Below are 22,127 nucleotides of genomic sequence, written 5' to 3'. Positions count from 1 at the left end.
GTTTCAGCTTCAGCATTAGTCCTTCCAATGAATATTCAGGACTGATTTCCTTTAGGATGGACTGGTTGGATCTCCTTGCAGTCTAAGGGACTCTCAAGAGTCTTCTCTAACACCACAGTTCAAAAGCATCAATTCTTCGGTGCTAAGCTTTCTTTATGGTCCAACTCTCACATCCAAACATGACTAATGGAAAAACCATAGCTTTGATTAGATGGGCCTTTGTTGGTAAAGTAATGTCTCTGCTTTTTAATATGCTGTCTAGGTTGGTCATAGCTTATATTCCAAGGAGCAAGGGTCTTTTAATTTCCTGGCTGCAGTCACCATCTGCAGTGATTTTGGAGCCCCCAAAAATAAAGTCTCTGTTTCCATTGTTTCCCCATTTATTTGCCATGAAGTGACGGGACCAGATACCATGATCTTAGTTTTTTGAAGTCTGAGTTTTAAGCCAACTTTTTACTCTCCTCTTTCACTTTCATCAAGAGGCTCTTTAGTTCTTTGCTTTCTGCCATAAGGGTGGTGTCATCTGCATATCTGAGGTTATTGGTATTTCTCCTTGTAATCTTGATTCCAGCTTGTGCTTCCTCCAGCCTTGCATTTTGCATGATGTACTCTGAATATAAGTTAAATAAGCAGGGTGACAATATACAGCCTTGACATACTCCTTTCCCGATTTGGAACCAGTCTGTTGCTCCATGTCCAGTTCTAACTGCTGCTTCTTGAACCTGCATACAGATTTCTCAGGAGGCAGGTAAGGTGCTCTGGTATTCTCATTTCTTGAAGAATTTTCCACAGTTTGTTGTGATCCACACAGTCAAAGGCTTTGGCATAGTCAATAAAGCAAAATAGATATTTTTTCAGAATTGTCTTGCTTTTTCAATGATGCAGCAGATATTGGTCATTTGATCTCTGGTTCCTCTGCTATTTCTAAATCCAGTTTGAACATGTGGAAGTTCATAGTTCACGTACTATTGAAGCCTGGTGTGGAGAATTTTGAGCATTACTTTGCTACTGTGTGAGATGAGTGCAATTGTGTGGTAGTTTGAGCATTCTTTGGTATTGCCTTTCTTTGGGATTGGAATGAAAACTGACCTTTTCCATGGCCACCTTGCCTATGGCCACTGCTGCATTTTCCAGATTTGCTGGCATATTGAGTACAGCACTTTCATAGCATCATCTTTTAGGATTTGAAATAACTCAACTGGAATTCCATTAGCTCCACTAGCTTTGTTTATAGTGATCCTTCCTAAGGCCCATTTGACTTTGCATTCCAGGATGTCTGGTGGTTTGTGAATGGTCACACCATTGTGGTTATGTGGGCCATGATCTTTTTTGTATAGTTCTTCTGTGTGTTCTGGCCACCTCTTCTTAATATCTTCTGCTTCTGTTAGGTCTATACCATCTCTGTCCTTTATTATGCTCATCTTTGCATGAAATGCTCCCTTGGTATCTCAAATTTTCTTGAAGTGGTCTCTAGTCTTTCCCAGTCTATTGTTTTCCTCTATTTCTTTGCATTGATAACCAAGGAAGGCTTTCTTATCCCTCCTTGCTTGTCTTTGGAACTCTGTATTCAAATGGATATGTCTTTCCTTTTCTCTTTTACCTTTAGCTTCTCTTTTTTTCTCAGCTATTTGTAAGGCCTCGCCAGACAACCATTTTGCCCTTTTGCATTTATTTTTCTTGGGGATGGTCTTGACCACTGCCTCCTGTACAATGTCACAAACCTCTGTTCACAGTTCTTCAGGCACTCTATCAGATCTAATCCCTTGAATCTATTTGTGACTTACACTGTATAATTGTAAGGGATTTGATTTAGGTCATACCTGAATGGTCTAGTGGTTTTCCCTACTTTCTTCAATTTAAGTCTGAATTTGGCAATAAGGAGCTCATGATCTGAGCCATAGTCAGCTCCTGGTCTTGGTTTTGCTGACTGTATAGAGCTTCTCCATCTTTGGCTGCAAAGAATATAATCAATCTGATTTTGGTATTGACCATCTGGTGATGTCCATGTGTAGAATCTTCTCTTTTGTTGTTGGAAGAGGGTGTTTGTACCACAGATCTTATTAAAAGTGATTTAACAAGACCCATGTGACCTTGTTAATTTGATAGGACACAGGCAATCTTTGCCTGAGTGGCTGGGTCATTTTGCACTTCCAGTAGCAGAGTGTAGGTACTCCGGGAGCTCTACACCCACTCTGGCCCTCGGTACCATCCGTATCTTTTATTTCAGTAACTGTAATTTTTTAAAATTCTTTAATTTTTTAAACTGTAATTTTTGATTCCTCAGAGCTTTGAATGTGAAAATACCTATGATTAAATAGGAAATTTGTTTGACTAATGTCTCCTTGTAAAGAGTTGTGGATAAATTTAATGATTCCATTAAAATAGCTCACAAACTGGGTGAGAAATGAGCCTGCAGGGGAGGAGAGGAAGGAGAGAGTCACAAAGACTCAAGAAGACAGAGACATGGGGAAAGGAAATTTATTTCTTTAGAATCACCTGCCCCACAAATACCTACCCTCCCCCAAAAACTGCATGACTGGCTTGTTAAGTATTTTCAGTAATATTCATAGAATGATAAAGAATGGCAAATTAATGTAAGATGAAAATGAGAGATTTTGTTCTAAATATTGTGATATGAGAAAAGGTGAGTTCCAAGCAGTCTGAGTTATCAGCATGCTTTAATTCCTTGGGAGCAGGGGGTAAAGGAAGATGGAATATTAAACATACATTAGACTGTAGTGTTTGTGAGCATTTAGAAAGCAAAGCAGCAGGCATATGACCTCAGAATGGAAGATTCAAAACAAGCCATGCCAAAATCATTACATAAAAGAAATGTATAGGAGTGGATATTATTGATTTCAGGCAAATACAAGACAAAATATCTAAAGATAGTATTGTGAGAAAATATTTCAAGTGAATTTAAAGCTGATTAGATACTTTAACCAATAAATGCAGATTAAAGGATTTACATTAATCTTAAGGTATTTTTAAGAGATTTTGGAATTGTTGTCTCCTCATTACAAGTGTACTGTCAAAAATCCAATAAAAACTTGAAAACAAGAATTGCTATGGTCTATTTTTCCCCTAGGTTTATACTCAAATTTCTCTTCCCATCATGCAATATTTTTCTGATGTATGCATTATCTTACTTGGAATATCTCCAAAATTATACATAAAAATAGACACATAATCTGAAATGAATCTTAAGCAAAAAGAGCTAATGTAGTTTTCAGACCTGGACCATCATAAATAATGGCCTCTGATGGCTTATCTCCCTCTATTTCATGACCTGGCAATTAGTACTGTTCTTTGGTAGACTGGGTTTGGCTGTGATGTCATGTAAGGCCCCTGATACTGAAGTAAATAATCTGTGTACACATGGACCCCTACATTTTATTTAGCTTCCTACTACCAGATGTCTGCTGATAATTAGTCTCATAACCTTACATTAGTGAACTCTAGGCCCCATTAACCAAATTTCCAAAGACAAGTTTCTTTTTAATGCCAACACAAAACTGCATGTTCTGTAAGTCAATTATACATGAAACTCAAGTATGCCTGCAGTTCTGAGGTCCCACAAATGGAGCCTCATTAAAAACAAAGTCGGGCTCAGCGTATAAGCTATAGACTCATTAATTCCAGGTAAGTCATATAGCCATAATGTGAATGAAATGCCTAAAATATGAAAATGCAAACCACTCTTTTACTATTTTGCTTGTGTGCATGTTCAGCCACTCAGTCATGTCTGACTCTTTGCAACCTCATGGACTATAGCCTCTGTCCCTGGGATTCTCCAGGCAAGAATACTGGAGTGGGTTTCTATGCCTTCCTCCAAGGGATCTTCATGACCTAGGGATTGAAGCCACGAATCTTATGTCTCCTGCATTGGCACTCAGGTTCTTTACCACTAGTGCCACCTGGAAAGCCCAATATTTTGTTTATTCTACTTTTATCCTACAGTCCATAGTGTCTCAAAGAGTCAGACACGATGTACCATACACACAGATCCTTCAATGAGCTCTGTAATATATCATTTTTTTAAAAAGTATTACAATTTCTTAATATTAAAGTTGAAACACTAAGCTATAGTCATAGCATATTCTGAATGTATATGTGTTTGTGTTAGTCGCCCAGTCATGTCTGACTCTTTGCGACCCCATGGACTGTAGCCCACCAGGCTCCTTTGTCCATGGGATTCTCCAGGCAAGAATACTGGAGTGGGTTGCCGTTTCCTTCTCCAGAATAGTTTTACATAATTATAGAATGAATAAAACATTTATCCATCTCTCCAGTGCTTTCCTCAGTATTATGAAGTTAGAAACAGTTCACAAATATGTGCATTATATTTGTTGAAAAAATATCTGCATTATCTCCATTTATGATTATATAAGGAGATGGACCAGCCTGAGAGCGCTATGATGCAGGTGTCTGCTGCTTTTATACTATTAATATGAATAGAACTAGCATATTTCACCTCTCACTCTCATGTCTACATACTCATGACTAGATTTATTTCTTTGACAGCTAAGAGCATTATTACCAAAGACTATATGTTGAAAAATATATGTTTTGCCAGAAGCAGAGCAAGTTCAAAGGCATTTTCCTGTCAAACAAAACCCTGCGATCCAGTGACAACCCTAGCTGATGAGCAACCTTTGGTTCTGAGAAGTCTAGGCCAACACCCGGAAGGGCTGGCTTTAGTACCATAACACAGAGCACCGTTGAATGGAGATAGCCTGGCGGAAATGCAGTGATTGATCTCAGACTAAGGCATCAAAACCCTGGAAGAGAAGGAGGACAGAGGCGGGCATATGCTGGACAAGACTAGCCAGACCAGTCTTTCAGAACTTGGTCTAGGTCCTCCAGGAAGAAATATTCTTGGTATGACTTGATGCTGCACTCCTAAATATATAGACACTTAACAAATTATTAAATTAAATGCAGACACTAACTGTAAAAGGTAGTATAATGCTTTAGAATGTTAACATGATATAAAATACTATAATAAAATGTTTCAAAACATGTACATTATTGTCTTTCCTTCAGGCATTATAATTCTTTTTATACCTGAGTTACACCAATTTGGGGTCCTAATTTCCAGGAATGCCATCTTTTCCCTCATATCAGAGGCATTTATTTCCTAAACTGATAAAGTAACATTAGTTTAATTAATGTAAATGAATGAATGAATTTTAATAATGAACAAAAAATTCAACAACATATTTAATCATTTAAAATGTACATGCAAAGTTAATCCTAAATGTTTTGTGGATCCACTCTTCAAGGTTTGCACAACCTATTTTACATAAAATACTCATCCTTATTAAGTTGTCCCAGACTATTACAGTATTCTTTAAGTTAAAAAAATGAGTCAATGACAAAAAACATAAATTTGGTACATGAGAATAATCTGTAACCTTCTACTTTTTACATGTCCTACACCATCTGCAGTCAATTAAGTGATTCCCAGGTGTTCACAGTAATTGCTTTAACACAAGATTACATGTCACTTTAGGGGTCTTTAAATATTTATTACAAAACCCTCATCTACATTTTTCTCTATTCATTTCGGGACAAAACATGCTGATGTTTAGTATAGACAAAAATAAGCTGATGGCACTTGTTGAATTATTTTGTGGATTAACTTTCAATAAAAAACAAATTTTTTTATAAGCCAAAATCTGATGAAAGAATCACAACATACTGATTTAGTTGTGCTTATTTACATTCTCCATTTCAATGAAAAATATGTACATATAATTTGAGGCTAAGATGTCAATAATCAAATTAGATGTCATTTTTTGCCAGAAGTGTGGCAAGTAATTGACCAGAGGATTTATCAACTAATTTCATTCTCTAAAGGTAAAAAAATAATTTTTCACTTTAAGACTTGGAACAGGAAAGAACCATGAAGACAGTCTCAAATAATATTCATTTTATAGATAGGGAAAATAAAATTCAGAGGTTGGTCAAGTGTACAGAATTATTTACAAGTAGATGAAATAAAATTTACAATTACTAACATATGCATAATGCATACCCTGCTCCAGGAAATGTTCCAAGCACTTCACTTATATTCACTCACTTCATTCTCACACCTACTGTATTGGTACCTGTGTTATTCTCACAGAGGCCTGGGGGGACTGCCCAGAGTAATTTGCATACGGTCACAGAGTTGGAAATGACACATCTAGGATTAGGTTGGCCCCTGAATCCATGTTATTAACTATCAAAACATAATTTCTTTCTAAAACTAGTTTATGAGAAAATTATGATTTCTAGGTCAACATACTCTTCTACAACCATGTGATATATAATTCATATGATGAGATTCACAATAGTATGAGTGAAAATCCATATATTTCTATAATTTAAAGATAATTTTCATTAAATTTATGGACTGATTTTTTTGCTTTCTAGGGCATCTTAATAATTAGTCACATTAGAATGCCTTTTCAGCAAGCATATTTTGTGTCTGATATTGTGAGACCTTCAGATGTATAGCATAAGTTTGTGGAACATTATAAACATGCTCAGTGGTTTTGACAATCTAATATGCATTAGTGTATATAAAATTCTTAATAGTAACAGTTCCCTTAAAATTATGTTATTTTACTCACTGCTTGTGTTACTGCATTTTTATTTTGCCATGATTTTTGGAAAAGCTTCAAGACAAATTAACCTGTGGCATAATTAATTAATCATTTCAAATAAAATGCTGCTGTGTCAACCAAGCCTGCTGCAGTAGTAGACTCAGGAGTGATTCCCAGTACTCTCCATATACCAGTTCTGCAGGGAGGCCTGCTGCTGTGGTGTGTGTATGTGTGCATGTGCGTGTGTGTGTGCGTGTGTGTGTCTGCCTGTCTGTCTTGGATGTACTGAGGTGGGCAGAGACATCAAAATAGTTGAAACTTAGTGTTTTCAGCTTTTACTGAAGGATGTCAGCTTTATCACTGCTTCACTTTATTTCTTAAATGAAAAGATACAGTAACAATCACTGAGGATTTGGGTTCTTACTTTCTCTGATCAATAACAAGCCCAGGTGTAAGTGCATGTCATTTAAGGAATATTTAAAAGACACACACAAGATCTCTTGCAGATAAATCTATATTCTTATCACTGAATTAAGTCGAACTGGTAAACATGTTATGTTTCTTGCTCCCAATAATGCTTTTATATAACAGCATTTTGCTATTGTGAGCTCAGCCTCCTTTAAAGCATGTTGCCAAAGTATTAGCACACCCAATGCTTCTTTTGATATAGATGCTAAAAATAGTCTACATTATATCATCTTGTTTTCTTTCTACTAAACAATGTGTACTTTTTAATTCAGTGTATATGAAGAAAAATATCTGGTTTCCTATAAGAAGCTTATATGTTTCTCCTTAAATATAAGTGGGACCATGCCACCAGTCACATTTCCCTTTACACCTTTATTACGGGGAAGGTCAATATAGTTTAAGTAATCAATAGGATACAAATGGCTTTCCTATGGACAAATAATGTACTAATTTTAATGTAATTTTATACATTAGTACATTTTTACTTGTATCCTTATAAACAATATATTTCAGAAATATTTGTTTTGTCCTATAGACCACATTCATTTGTGTATATTTACTCAAAATGGTAAGAAAACAAATCAAAGAAAAACATTTTCCTTACAGAGCCATGATTAATGTGTAAGTTTGTTTATCAGGGTATCTTCTCTGAGGTGTGTTGGGCTTAGTTGCTCAGTCGTGTCCGCTCTTTGCAACCCAAGGACTTTAGCCTGTCACGCTCCTCTGTCCTTGGGATTCTCCAGGCAAGAATACTGGAGTGGGTCGCTATGCCCTCCTCCAGGGGATCTTCCCAACCTAGGTCTCCGGCATTGCAGGCAGATTTTTTTACTGTCTGAGCCCCCAGGGAACCCCATGCATACTGGAGTGGGTAGCCGATCCCTTCAGTGTATCTTCTCTAGACATGAATAAAACATATTTGATTTTTAAGTGCATAGCTGATTGACAGTCCCTGGAAAAGGCAAAGGATGGGTCCAGACACCTCTATTTGGGCATAAAGACTGATTATATGTCCTACTCCCTAATGGATCCCCTTAAGCAATGAAGGCAAACTCTTTCAGAAGAAATCACAGAATCAACCCTGCTGCAGAAGCTGTTAACAACCATTTTCATCACTATATGGTGTTTAAGCCTCAAAATTTGAAATAGTAAAAGAAAACTAGCACTAAATGCAAATACTTTAACGTCTTACAAATTACATTCTCTCTTATTACCATAGAGTCAGACTTAAGACAACCATGACTTTGAGCATTGAAGAAGTATAGAAGAAAGAAAAAAATGAGGTGTTACATTGGTAGATTATAATTAAGGTTTTTATATAATTTGGTTATGTCACTGATTTTTGATAAATGGATTTAAGAATATCAAAGATGAGTAAATGATCTGACAATAATAGCTAGCAGCTCCTAGGAGTTAATTGATTCTCTAAATGTATTGAGTGCTAAACAAGTAAAATTATGATGACATATGAGATTCCATTTGAAGCATACAGTTGTGATTTTGGGCACATTTTAAAAGTAAATTTTAGAACAATGACATTATAATTATTTAATACACAATTAGTCTTAATACTTCACTGGGATAATGGTAGACATGGTATCATGGAACTTGTTTATGACACAGGACCCCATTAACAGCCATTCTGGGTTTCTCAAACATCATTGTTTGTGACTGAGATTTAAATAAGAGGGCTATAGAAGAAAAATAATTAAGAACAAAAACTAGTTCTACCCACTACTATCATTCCTTGTTCAAACTTTCAGTTTATCCTCCTTTTATTTTTATCCTCCAACTATAGACTGATGACAAAAGGTGTAAAAGATGGAAAAAATCTTATCACTTTTAGCTATTGCTTTATCAAAGGTAAGTAATACTTGTAAGGCATGTAAGAAAAAGCAATATAGAATTCCATACCTTGATCAAAATTGGCTAAGAGCTACAAAAAACTGAATTATTTTGCTGAAATTAACATTTATATTGTTTAAACTATTTATGGGAGTAGTTTAAATATTTTCCATTATAGATCAATATAATGTTATTGGTAAATAAAAGGTAACAAATTATTCCCATTATACTGTGGTAAAGGTTATTACATTTTTAGCAAATCTAATTATTATAGCATTAATTATTACTGTTATCAGTATTATGAATAATGTTTATACAAAAACTGCATGACAATATTTCATCTGCACTGCCCTATGGAAATGGTTTTTATTTTATAGATCACACTGTAGCATTTTCCTGACTGATTATGATAAGTTTCACAATACTAGTATATGATTTACATATTTTATCTACATTGCTTGATTGAAATGTTCTGAAAAATATGAAGTATCATACTATCAACATATATGAACATGTAACACCTAAAATCACACAGTTTTTGTCTCTTGTATAAAAAAGGAGTGACCTGATAACATAGGAATTACAGATTGAAAAAACAGGAAATTTGACTTGGAGAATGATTCTGAGAATTAAGTTCTTTTTTTTCTTCAAGGAGTCTGAACTTCTGGGATCCTCTACTTTCTTTACCCACTTCCCACAAATAATTTTATGCCTCTCTTCAGCTTTACTCTAAGAAGAGAAATCTGTAGGAAGAAATCTTGAGTTCACTGATCTTCAACTATGCTATGAAGGTCATAAAATAGAGTCAAACTTTGTGGGGAGATTTCTGATATTAGAAATGTAAGTAAAGCCTGGAACTTCAAGCACACACAAATTTTGTCTTTTTAAGACTTTACCCAAGGGTAAAATATTTAGTTTTAATTTTTATTATGCCTGAACTGGTATATATTGTTGTTTAGTCGATAAACCATGTCTGACTCTTTTGGGAACCCATGGACTGTAGCTCACCAGGTTTCTATGTCCATAGGATCTCCCAGGCATGAATACTGGTGTGGGTTTCCATTTCCTTTTTCAGGGAATTTCCCGACCCAGGAAATGAGCTCATGTCTCCTGCACTGATAGGCAGGTTCTATATATAATATTATATATATATAACATACATATATATATATATATATATATACATATATATATATGCAGGCTTCTCTAGTGGCTCAGAGTTTGCCTGCAATGCCAGAGACCTGGGTTCTATCTCTGGGTTGGGAATATCCCCTGGAGAAGGCAATGGCAACCCACTCCAGTATTTTGACCTGGAGAATTTCATGGAATGATGAGCCTGGCAGGCTATAGTTTATTGGTTCTCAAAAAGTTGGACACGAGTGAGCGACTAACACTTTTACTTCATATATATATATATATTCATATATATATATATATATGTATACATATATATATATGTATAAGGGACCATGCCCAGGACCATGTCACTAAAGAAAAACTGAAAAATTAAAAAAAAAAAAAGGAAACGAGCAAAGAGGCTTAAAATGGTTACTTTATGTCAATATGATTAAAAATATTGAACAAATATTGAATACCTTACTTAAATTTGCTCGAATATCTCTTCAAATTATACCTAAAGATAAATTTATCCTGACATGATTAAAGCATTATCCACACATCTGGCACACTTTCTGTGATGTGTTTTGTGGTATATCTTTGCAACAGGATTACAATCCAACATGTACTCCTCAACTAAAATTCCAGATGTAATGGACAGAAAAGCATCATGAGTTCTTTCACACTCTAACAATGTATTTGTAACTCAAGTGACATCAAAAATTACAAACACCATCATCCAAATAATAACGGATTAGCAACAAAATTCTTTCCCCAATTCTTATGTACAGGTCTAAATAAATGTCCTTATCTCTATTTTAGAGATGAGAAAACTGAGTCTCCAAGAGATAAATTTTTTTTTGGAGTCCTATTTGGTTTGACTCCAGATGTGAATACATTATCCCTCTCCCACTCCCCTTTATCTCCTCTTCCTTTGTTTTCTGTATGTTTAATGAGAAATACAAAGTGGTGAAAAGATTGAGGTCATCAGCAGTACACCCAGAGGACCAGGATATTAAAAGTTTTCAGTTTAAGCCTCACTGGAATGAGTGTGCTTCTATCCACAGAAATATGCTGGTGCATCATTAACTTATTGATTTGCTTCAGTTAAATCTAAGCTTAATCTTTCTTCCCAACCCAACACTCCTTCCCTCTCCCTTCATTCTTCTCTCTTTTCCCATACATAGCTGGCAAGTATTGATTCTGCATTAAAATTAACTTAGAACAGTGGTTGAAAACATAAGTCCAATGCTATCTTTCTTTATGTTTCCTGCAGGAAAGCAGGCAGTGAAATGTAAATGGTATTTGATTATCCTTCATATAATCAAACAGCCACTTTGCTCCATAGGCAGTGCACTAATTATGTAGTGATCGTATTTGACAGCCGACACTGGTATGTAGTCTTTGCGTGTTTAATTTACAGGTTGGCATTTCCACTAAGAACCTTTTTTTTTTTTTTAATCTACAAAAAAGAATGCAAAATAAAGTTCTATTCTAGGTTAAGAGTTCTCTACATTAAAAAAAAAAAAAAAAAACAGAAAAAAAAAGAGATGGAAAATCTGCCCAGTTTAGGCCTGTTTCTTTAGTTCCAGCATAGCAATACTTAATTGACATGAACATTTAAATTAAGTACCTGGTGCTTTTGAATCACGTTTGTGTCCATAGATATATTTCTTCTCTCTAATTTTTAGTCCATGAGCCTATAGTTCCACTTTGTAATAGATGTGTGTGTGTGTGTGTGTGTGTGTGTGTGTGTGTTTGTGCACTCAGTCTGTCTGACTCTGTGACCCTGTGGACTCCAGCCGACAAGGCCCCTCTGTTCATGGGACTTCCCAGGAAAGAATCCGGGGTTGCCACTTCCTCTTCCTGGGATCCCTCTGACTCAGGGACCAAACCCATGTCTCTTGTGTCTACTGTTTTGTCAGTTGGATTCTTTACCACTAGTGTCACCTGGGAAGCCCCTTGTAATTGATATCAGACCACAAAATACTATCAAATTATAGCAATTGATAGATATCTACTGACCATATTTTATAGTATAAAGAAAATGCAAAATAAATTAAATGATTATAAATAAAATTTAATTATATATTTTTTGGAATACAAAAATTTCACAATGTAAGTTTTACTTTTGGCTTCATTGAAGTGAATACGTAACAAAAATTATTTCATATACCTAGGGATAAGTGGACAGAATTAAGCTCATGTTTATAAATCTCACATTTCATTGTCCTATTCTTGTGTAATTTAATCAGAAATACTGGAAATATACATTTGCATTAAGTGATAATTAATTTCTCATCAAGGTAAAGAAAACTTAGCTCCCCAAATTGCAATTTAGTCTTTAAAATATACTATCACATACACATGATATCAATAAGTATTAGATAATTTTCCCACAGAAAAATACAGTATTTCAAAAATATATTAGCAATTAAACAAAAATCAAGTCTTTGTATTATTTTACATAATTATATCTGACTCTTAATTTCCCATTCCTCTTATAGAAATTAAGTTAAATAATAATGCCATGCAATATGAATCTCTAAATTTTTGACAATGAGAAAACATTAGTAATATTTTATCATAAACATATTTACAACTTCTAAAGCCTATAAACCTTAACTATATATAATTTCAACATCAAATTTACAATTGGTCAATGTTAAGTTTATATTCAATTATTATTTCATTTCTAATTTATACAAGCAGATATTTAGTAAATTATTTATTTAGAAAAAAGATAAATGATATTGCATCTCATGTTTGTTTAAACCTATTTACTATAATTTAATATACTAGGGAGATATTTGTTAGAAAATGGTGAATTTCATAATTCAAGAGTAATAAGAGCAACATATATGTAATTCAGTCTCACATTAACACATTGACAAGAGTAACAATGACCTTAACTAGCCTATGACAAATCAAATCCTGTGAAAGCTAATAGGGCTGTATGGGAATGTCTATATATACAGAGAGAGAAATAATATATTAGAGAAAGAATATATTTTGCTTTTCCCAGTTTAAACAACCACAGAGCTTTAAATGGAGTAAGATGGTATGAGCAATCTTTACCCCAAAGCACTCACCTACTGTCAGCTGTCCAGTTAACTGCCCCATGTGATTTCTTGCATTCACTGTTACATTCCTGTCAGACTGTAAGACCAGTGGACTATCCTGGGAAACATGTATAAAATAAAGAAATCAAATAAAAAATAGAAATATAGTCAAGATTTTATATATAAAATTATATTGCACTTGTTTGGGTATTATCAAAATTATATTTTTTTGTTTTATATTAAGCAGCTCTTTTAACACCCCAAACACTTTGAAAAATATGAAATAATAAGGGTGCATCATAATAACTATTTGACATAATAGGAATGTTTCCATTTTGATAAATAGGAATTAACTACTGGGTGCAAACATTTCCAACACTACTGATTATTGTACATCACTACTGTAGTAACTTCTCTTTTTCTCCCCCTTCCATTGGCATAGATCTATGCCTTCCATTGGCATGGATGCCTGCCTTTGGAGATGTTTTAAACTCTATAGAAATGGGGAAGTCCCTTTTTAAGCTGAACTTGCCAATTTCAGATCTAAGCTTAAATGTTTCCTCCTTGAAAGGGCCTCCCCTGATCACTGTAACTACAGATTCATTCAATCCTCAAACTCCCAATCTCCATTTATTTTGTTCAGAGCACTTACCCCAAGACACATTTATTTTGCTAATTTATGTGTTTACTTGTTTTTAATTTGTTTCTGTCACAAGAGGAAATGTCCATGGGACAAGACCATAGCAGTCACGTTGACAAATTTTAGTCCCACTATCTGGCATACTGCTGAAGGAAAGCATTTACTAAATGTTTACTGAACGGACAAAGAAATCATCATAATAAAATTGATATTACCTTATGTATCTAGCTCACATATGAATTATTTTTAAATCATAAGATGATTTAAGAAAGGAGGTATATAGAATAAGAGAATGTAAGATAGCTTATCTTTTAGCATAGATAATCTTGCTTAGATGTTTACTTTTATCACAATTTAGCACTCAACAGTAAAGTAATTTATTTGAAGGACAATATCAGTGTTTTAGAAATCTATGTACTAGGCTATTGCCACTGCCTCAGACAAGTAACTGACAACTGACTACCCTCATATTTTTGTGATCTAAAACAAGCATGGTGATCATTTACAAATAGTTCATTCATTTATTCATTGAGCAAAACTATTTCAATAATAATGAGAATATACTAAGTACATGCTTGGGACATTTCAGGGATCAAAACAAAAAACAATACCTGTCCTCATGGAGCCTGTACCCAAGATATTGAAACTCTATGTAAATCTCTCCCAACGTCATCCTTAACATGTAAGTGGTTTGTCATCTCTATGTTAATGTAAATAAAATTTTTTCATACATGTATCATATAAAAACTCTTTTGAGAACAGAATTTGAAATTTGTGATTTGAATATACATAAGATTTTATATATTTTTTTCTAAAGCTATTTTTGCCCCTTCTGACTAGATGCAAAGCACTAAGGAAAGATACACAAACACACACTCACGCATACGAATTTTCTTTTAAAAGTGGACTTTGTTAGTATGTTTAAACTAAGGCTTAATTTCTAAAAGTAATTTTCTACATTTTCAGGAACAGATGTGATCTCAAATGTGAGACATAGTTGTACAAAACAATGCCAATTTCATCCTGTCTCATCACAACTCATTTATTTTTGGCACAAATCAAAAGTGTGTTATCTGTAGTTAAAAATAAATCTAGTCCTTTTTGCATAGGTGTTTCTATGCTGCAGACATTCATTTTTGAAAATGTATGAAGTATATTTAATTAAGTCCATCATTCCTTTCAAAGGATATGTTCAAATTCTGTTAAGAATATGGTTGTGGAGTAAGGACTGTTTGCAAATAATTATGCCCAGTAAGGAAACTGCACAAAGAGAATGGCTCACTAAAGCACAAAAATATTTTATTTTAAACAGGCAGAATTAAATATATGTTGCCTATGTTTTTAAAAAAGGAAATTAATTTGAATGTCAGAAAGAGCAGAAGCCTATAAAGCACCTTGCAGTTCAAAACATTGTAAAAATATGTTAGCTGCATTTTCATTCATATATTTTAATATTTTTATTATATAATATATATGACTATTAGGATTTCTAAAAATTGATGACACTATGTGCTCTTATTTGAATTACTAAACATAAATTTCTGTGATCTATAGCATAAGAGCATAATCATTAGAATATACAAGGACTATGTAAGTATATTAAAATAGATATTTTTTATTAAATGTTTCAAGATGAGAGAAAAGCTAATTTTAAAAAGGCAAGCATTTAAGTTGCTCTAACAGAGAAAGAGATTTGGGTTAGAATTGAAAGTTTAATCATTGCATCTCTTTGTTTACAACATATCAATCTTCTCTTACTCTAAACACCGAGATCCAATTGAGGTTCTATCCCTGGCATTCTTTCCTTTTCATGACATGATTCCCACCAAACTTCCCCTGTGAATTAAAATTTTATATCTGGATTAAAATTTTACTATAATAAAAACAGGAATCTTTTTACTCACTATACTATAAATATATAGCTATCAGAGGTCATGAACAATTCTCCACAGGTATTCAGGTAGATATCGGTATGATAAGTTATACAGAGGTATTAAAATGCGATCAGGTGAAATTAATCAAAATTGAGTAACATTTTTCACAAACAAAATGCAATGCATGTAAGAGCATTGTTTTCATTGACAAGTCATACTGTCATTTCTGTGTTATATATTACCCCAATGACAACTTTTGGGATTAGAACTATGGCTTATGCCTCTTAGGTCCACAGCATGACCTTTTACACAATAAACACTCTGTATATTCATTACAACACAATTAATTAAAATATACACATGTGATTAAAATATATATGATAAGACTAATAGCAACTATTTCAACAAATCTTAATTTATAAATCTGAATACAAACACATTCTTAGATGAAAATTAGTATCAAGAAGTTACTTTTTACCAAATTTGACATTTATTGTGTTCATTTTCCCAAAGGTCTCCATATAAGAAAATAACTTCCACTAATAAATCATTGTTTTTCACTCTTTTAAAACAGTCCCTCTTCATGATCTTTTATATTATAATTCTGTGCTCCGAATCTTTGAAAGCTAGTGTCTAGTTTCAGATATTAAAAAATATATAGCAATATCCCTATTGCTTATTCTTGCTGAGAACATGAAGTGGGGGGGGAATAATACGGTGGTATTAACACTCAAATAGGAATAAGACAGACAAGTCTATCAGGGTAAAAAGTTCCATAGGTGCTATATTATTTTGCACGGTACATTAATATAAATATCTCTTTTGGAGAAAGAACAATTTCTTCATTGAAGTCAACTATTTTCCACCAAAACCAACAAATCTCCCATAGCAGGTATTTCATAGTTCTCTGGAACTGACCTGCATCTTTGCTGTGATGCTAAGAAATATACCTTCCTCCTTATGCTTCTCTTCAGACACAGCAGGTAGGAGATCCAGGGGAAAGGCAACAGTCCCATTAAGAGGGCCTGAGAACCCTCACTTATGATTCTTTTACATCCACACTTTTAATGACAAGGGCCTGCTTGTCACTTTGTTAATGGTCACAGAGAAATAATGCACTATGTTCTCATTTCAATGCTTTTGCTATAATCTATGCAAGTGACTAAGGGAAAAATGATTCTATTCTTATTTCTACTGTGTTCACCTTTGTTTATCATAAATATTTACTAAGGGTCTATGATGTGTCCAGCTCTTTGCTGTGTATAAAACAAAAACAGAGGAGACAAATTTTCTTCTCTTATGGAGTTCATTATCTAGGAAGTCAGACAAACAATAATCCCAGTATGTAAAAAACAGAGAGAATGTTACTAGAAACAAGCTGTTGCGATAGAGACTTCTCTAATAAAAAGTACCAGTTCTACTAGTGAGAAGATGTACATGTAAGAGGACGTGTGTACACCAGGCACTTCAGCTTCTGATATTCATTCTCTCAAGGTTTCAACTATTAAACTGTAGCAGAAAAGCATACTAGGAAAAGCAATTAACATTTACTGGCAATTAGTCAATGCTGGATATGCATGTAAAGTTCTAAATACTTTACCAGTATGAGCTTACCTACTTATGAAGCTTAAAATAAAATTCACCCATGAAAGAGTCAAAAAATAAAATGCGTGTAAGACAGTGAACCCTGACTGAATTCAAATAGTGAGACTGCCAAACTGGCTTCTTGACTAGGCAAGCCACTCAGCATCTCTGTATCATGACTTCCTCATCAGTAAACAGGGTAATACTACTTAATCTGTGGGCTTCTCATAAGGAATTAATGAGACAATATATAAAAATGATTAAATCAGTGCCTATTAGCCTTTGCTAAGGGCACTCAGTGCTTACTTTTATTATTTATTCCACATTGTAATTACAGTACTCAACTAATAATGGTATTATTTATTATCATTCTTATTTTATGGATGAAGAAACTTCAGCAAGGAGAGTATAAGTCACTTGCTTTAAATCATGCAGCTAATAAATAACAGAAAGTATTTGAAGCCAGTTATCTGGGTATAGAATCTCATGGGTCAACTACTATGGTACTGTGTCTCTGGTGGGTGATAACAGTCTAGGCTTTCTAAAATGCAAATAAGTATCTGAAAATAAATGTTAAAATTAGTGGAACAAAATAATTTTAAAATTCCTTTAAACATTTCAGTCTCTTCAGTAAATATCTGGAACATATACAGTCATAAATTGTAAGATACAACCTCACATTGCCATAGTCTATGTTTCAGTGAGTCTGGTTCGTTTTTTAAAATCTTGTTTTCTCAGGTTCCAGAGGAAGAGCAATAATTCCTGAACTGCCCTCTGCACACACATTTTAAAATATATCACTTATGAGAATTTCCCTACTTTAAGTTCTAAAAGAGAATATAACTAAGTGTCCATATTGTTAAATGTAGATGGCACAAATTTGATATCTCATTTCTTGAGTTTATACAGTTTTACCAGGTAAATTTTCTTATCTTCTCTGATAGAAATAATTATAATAAACCTATATTACCCCTCAATTCTCTATCTTCCTCTTCCTCAATATCAAATTAGCGAGATCACATATGTTTCTTAGATATACATTTTTCTGTGATCTTTCCTATAATAGACTTGCACCTCACATCACAATAACCACTTCTTCCTTGCATTAATTCTTCATATCCAGTGCTACTTTCATAAAATATTTTAAAATAAAAAATATTGATATGCTTGAATTAAAGCAAAATAAAACATTTATTAACTCCGCAATCTCTGCTGGGAACAAAATTCACATTTATTACACATAAGGTGCTTTTGTATATGATCCAGTTCTACTTTTACAGTTCTATTTCATACCACTTCACCATGCAAGAATTGCCCAAATTTTTATGTGTCTGAAAATATGCCACTTCTGTGCATTCTGATCTTCTGTTCCCTACACGTGAAATTCCTATCCACGCCTCCATAGATGGCATAGTTATAGATATTTTTCAAGTCCCAATTCAGTTATGTCCTCTGTGATGCGTTCCTGCTCCTCCAGAGTCAAAATTTACCTCCCAACCTCCGGTTTCTCTGTGCTCACATCGATCACAGTAGTTGTCATGGGATCTTTGCTTTTCCTTGTTTTGATCATTCTGCCCTGAAAGCATTATGTGTTGTCATTTTCTTTTACACATACAGATTTTTGAAAGTATATTTTGTGCCATGTTTGACACCTCTTTCATTTATATTAAGTGTCTATTAAGTGAATGAACCAAACTGGGCATATTTACTTCTTAATGCACTCAGACTACACATGTTTACTTGATTTGAGTTCAGGTCACACAAAACTTATCAATCTCTTTCACCATTTTTTTTCTTTTTTTGGGACCCAGAGCAAGTTTTCTAAAAAGCCATTTAAGTGGAACGAGTTATATTACATTTTGATTTGCTTTATATTCATCATCTCTCTCTGCCCAAGGCAGCCACTTCTTTCCTAAGAATTTGACCCACTTAAGATGATGAAAACCAGGTAGTTTTTAATTCTTTGGTTAATAAAACACTTACTTGAAGTTTCATTTAATTTCTGAATGCAAATCATTTAATTGCTGAAATTTGTATTTTAAGGTACAAGTATTAATCATGAAAATATCTAGAGGTGTTAAACTGCTTTCCCTAGTCCTCTGAGTTCACATTTTAACTTGAATGTGAAGTGGTATTGCAGAGAAAGAGCACTTCCTCAATGAACTTTTCTGCATTTCTGTTCTAACACTTTCACTGAGTTGCCAGACCACAGGTGAAGTCAGAAAGGATGACACAGTACTGTATGATAATGGCATAGCAGTTACCTCTTCTATCTGGTTCCTAGTTTTATCCTCAAAAATAGATTCGATTACATTTCCTAGAAGGGTTATGGGAATTCATATATCAAAAAAATAATCTTTATATGTGTGTCAAAGCTGACCCATTATTTTCAAAATATTGTAAAAGCACAGAGAAAAAACAAGTTGTTTTACAAAACAAGTTACTGTTAAAATTAAAAACAAATGGAGACCAGCCTTGAAAATTCCCTAAGCAGACAAAATCAGTTTAGTCATACAAGGAAAGCTTAATGTAGCTTACTTTGCAAGACTAGCTTGAACTGGGTCATTTCTTGCTTATGCCCCTAGAAGTCATAAGCAAAATTTACATTTTTTTCCAGTGTTGATATGAGGTAACCACTAACCAATTCCCTATCATTTAAGATAAAATCACTGTAAAGAACAGCTACTGTCTATTTACCTTATAAGCTGCTTTATGACAATATTCCTCTGAGCCTCATTCCATATTTTGGCCTGAATGCTCACAGTTCTCAATCTGTCTTTTTGGTGTGTGAATAATAAAGTTTTACAAATACTCCTGCAGTGATTCACTGGTTTTACTTCTGTTATTTCTGATCTTTGATACAATCTATATTAAACTAGCAGAAACTGTTGGAATTTCTGAATGCAATAAATTAACCAAGTTAATATTAGTAAATGTTGTATTTAAAGGCATTTTTGTGTTACAACCCAGAATTAGTGATATATTAAGAAATAAGTGAAAAAAAAAAAAAAAAAAAAAGAAATAAGTGAACTCTTTTTTTAGTTGAAAAATTACCACAGCCTTTTGAAATACTTTTAAGTGTGAAAAGTATTATGGTTTCCCTTAATTATTCTTTTTTCATGAAAAACAGAAGACAGATGCCATATGAAGAGCAAACAGAAAGAGGAGAAAAATGTAAAATATTTACGCTTTTATTAAAACGGTTCTTCTTCCCAAAAGATATTGTGTTATAAACTTAACACAATATTTAATTGGGCACTAAAATCTATAAACAGAACTAAACTAAACAGATCTTTCAAACCATGAGAAATAATTGTGTTCAAACACATAGCTTGTTGCTAGAGTTGAACCCCAAATTTTACTTTGACTTTCCAGGCAGTTAAGGCAAAATAAAAATGCTATGTTATAAAATTTTCATTGCCTGATAAAAAACAAGCGTAGGAATTTATAGGAAAAGTATTTTCTCCCAATACTAGCATTTCATCTTCTGATGAGAAGTTTAAATACTCTCATTTAAAGCATTTGTTTTCAAATTCAGGCAAATCAAATGTTGTACTGCATTCTCTGCCCTGAGGCTTGCCTGACTCATTGCTATTGGCAACCAGACGTTGAATACTAAGGAAGAAGTCAGAATTTCTACTTCTGTCAGAAAATCAGTGAAATGGTAAAAATGAATGAATGAATAAACAACGTTCAAAAACATATTTTAAAAGATTCCAGCTATTACATTGTGTTTCATCTCCCATTATGTGTATGCAAGAGTAATATATTAATTACATACCCATTAATGACTTACATTAATAACATACAAGATAAAAACCTTTTCCTATTTAATTCTTCTGCTGAACATATTTAGAAATAGAATTAATGTGTGTACTTTACCATTTTAGAAAGTGAAAGATATAATTTACCTTGTTATCTCAGGAGGAATTTGTAATGCCTGAGATTCATTATTCTAAATATGAGTGATCAATTTAATAAAGCTGTAGAGAGTGTAAGGGACTAATTTATATTCATATATATTCACATTCTGCACTGTAAAATTCTTCACAATTAAGTAACTATGAATTTGCAAAACGTTAAAAATAACTTCCTCATCTATGATGTGAAGAGGGAACTAGATTCAAAACAATCATATGTTGATTTCCTACTCTCTCTCCAACTCTACCTGCTTTTACTTCTTTTTCTAAAGGGCAGAGAGAAGGGAGGTGCACCCTCTCTGCATCTCAAAGCTTGTTCCAGAGAATTCTTCCTTCCTCTTTCCTCTTTCCTAACCTCTGAATCTCATATCATCCTACTACATATTCCACTCTCTCTGGTTGCCCTCAATCCTGGAAGATTGTATCTCTTAACTCACTCTTGGTCTCTCCTCCCATGACTTTATGACATACCCTGCATTAGGCTCCCTGGTAATTATACTAAGATTATGACATTAATAATAACTGAAATTCTTGCATTGGCTCCAGTTGAAGCTGTAGACAAGAAATGTTGACTGCCATTTCAGTAAACAAGGAATGTTGTCTGCACCAAACTGTCAGCCACTGCAGCTGCCCTGACGGTACTCGCTGAGGGGAATTCAGGCTGCAGGAAAACAGGATAGGAGCCCTAGATGGTTAAGATGCATGGTGTTGTTAGTCACTCAGTCGTGTGAAGAATAATTTCAGTGAACCCAGACTCTTGAGTCTTCTCATACATACAAATGTACTAAAATCACTAACTTGAGATGTCCATTTGGATTAGCAGTAATCTTCTGATGTTTGACTACATGTTTTGATTTTTTTTTTTTAAGCAAATACTCTTATATATCCCAAATCTTCCTTTTCTTCTTTGGAATAGTTCCTCGGAGATATCTGAGAGGCTGCCTTCCCAGCCTAGTCCTCAGTAACAATTCTGAATAATTTGCTGCTTTGAGATTGTTTTTTTTGTTTTTGTTTTTACAATCAACAAT

General features: G+C 33.8%; 1 protein-coding gene across 1 annotated transcript in view; it reads right to left on the bottom strand.

The window, feature by feature from the left end:
• SGCZ (sarcoglycan zeta) overlaps nucleotides 1–22,127 on the bottom strand; it is a 1,061,503-nt gene that overhangs the window by 96,674 nt on the left and 942,702 nt on the right. The window contains exon 4 of the mRNA XM_043893729.1: nucleotides 13,112–13,199. Coding sequence (XP_043749664.1) covers nucleotides 13,112–13,199 — 88 coding nt within the window. The remainder of the gene's footprint in view (nucleotides 1–13,111; nucleotides 13,200–22,127) is intronic.

The sequence above is a fragment of the Cervus elaphus genome, chromosome 32 (assembly GCF_910594005.1).
Source record: "Cervus elaphus chromosome 32, mCerEla1.1, whole genome shotgun sequence".
NCBI classification, from domain to species: domain Eukaryota; kingdom Metazoa; phylum Chordata; class Mammalia; order Artiodactyla; family Cervidae; genus Cervus; species Cervus elaphus.
Note: the sequence above shows the minus strand (reverse complement) of the source record. Positions and strands in the feature narration are given on the sequence as shown.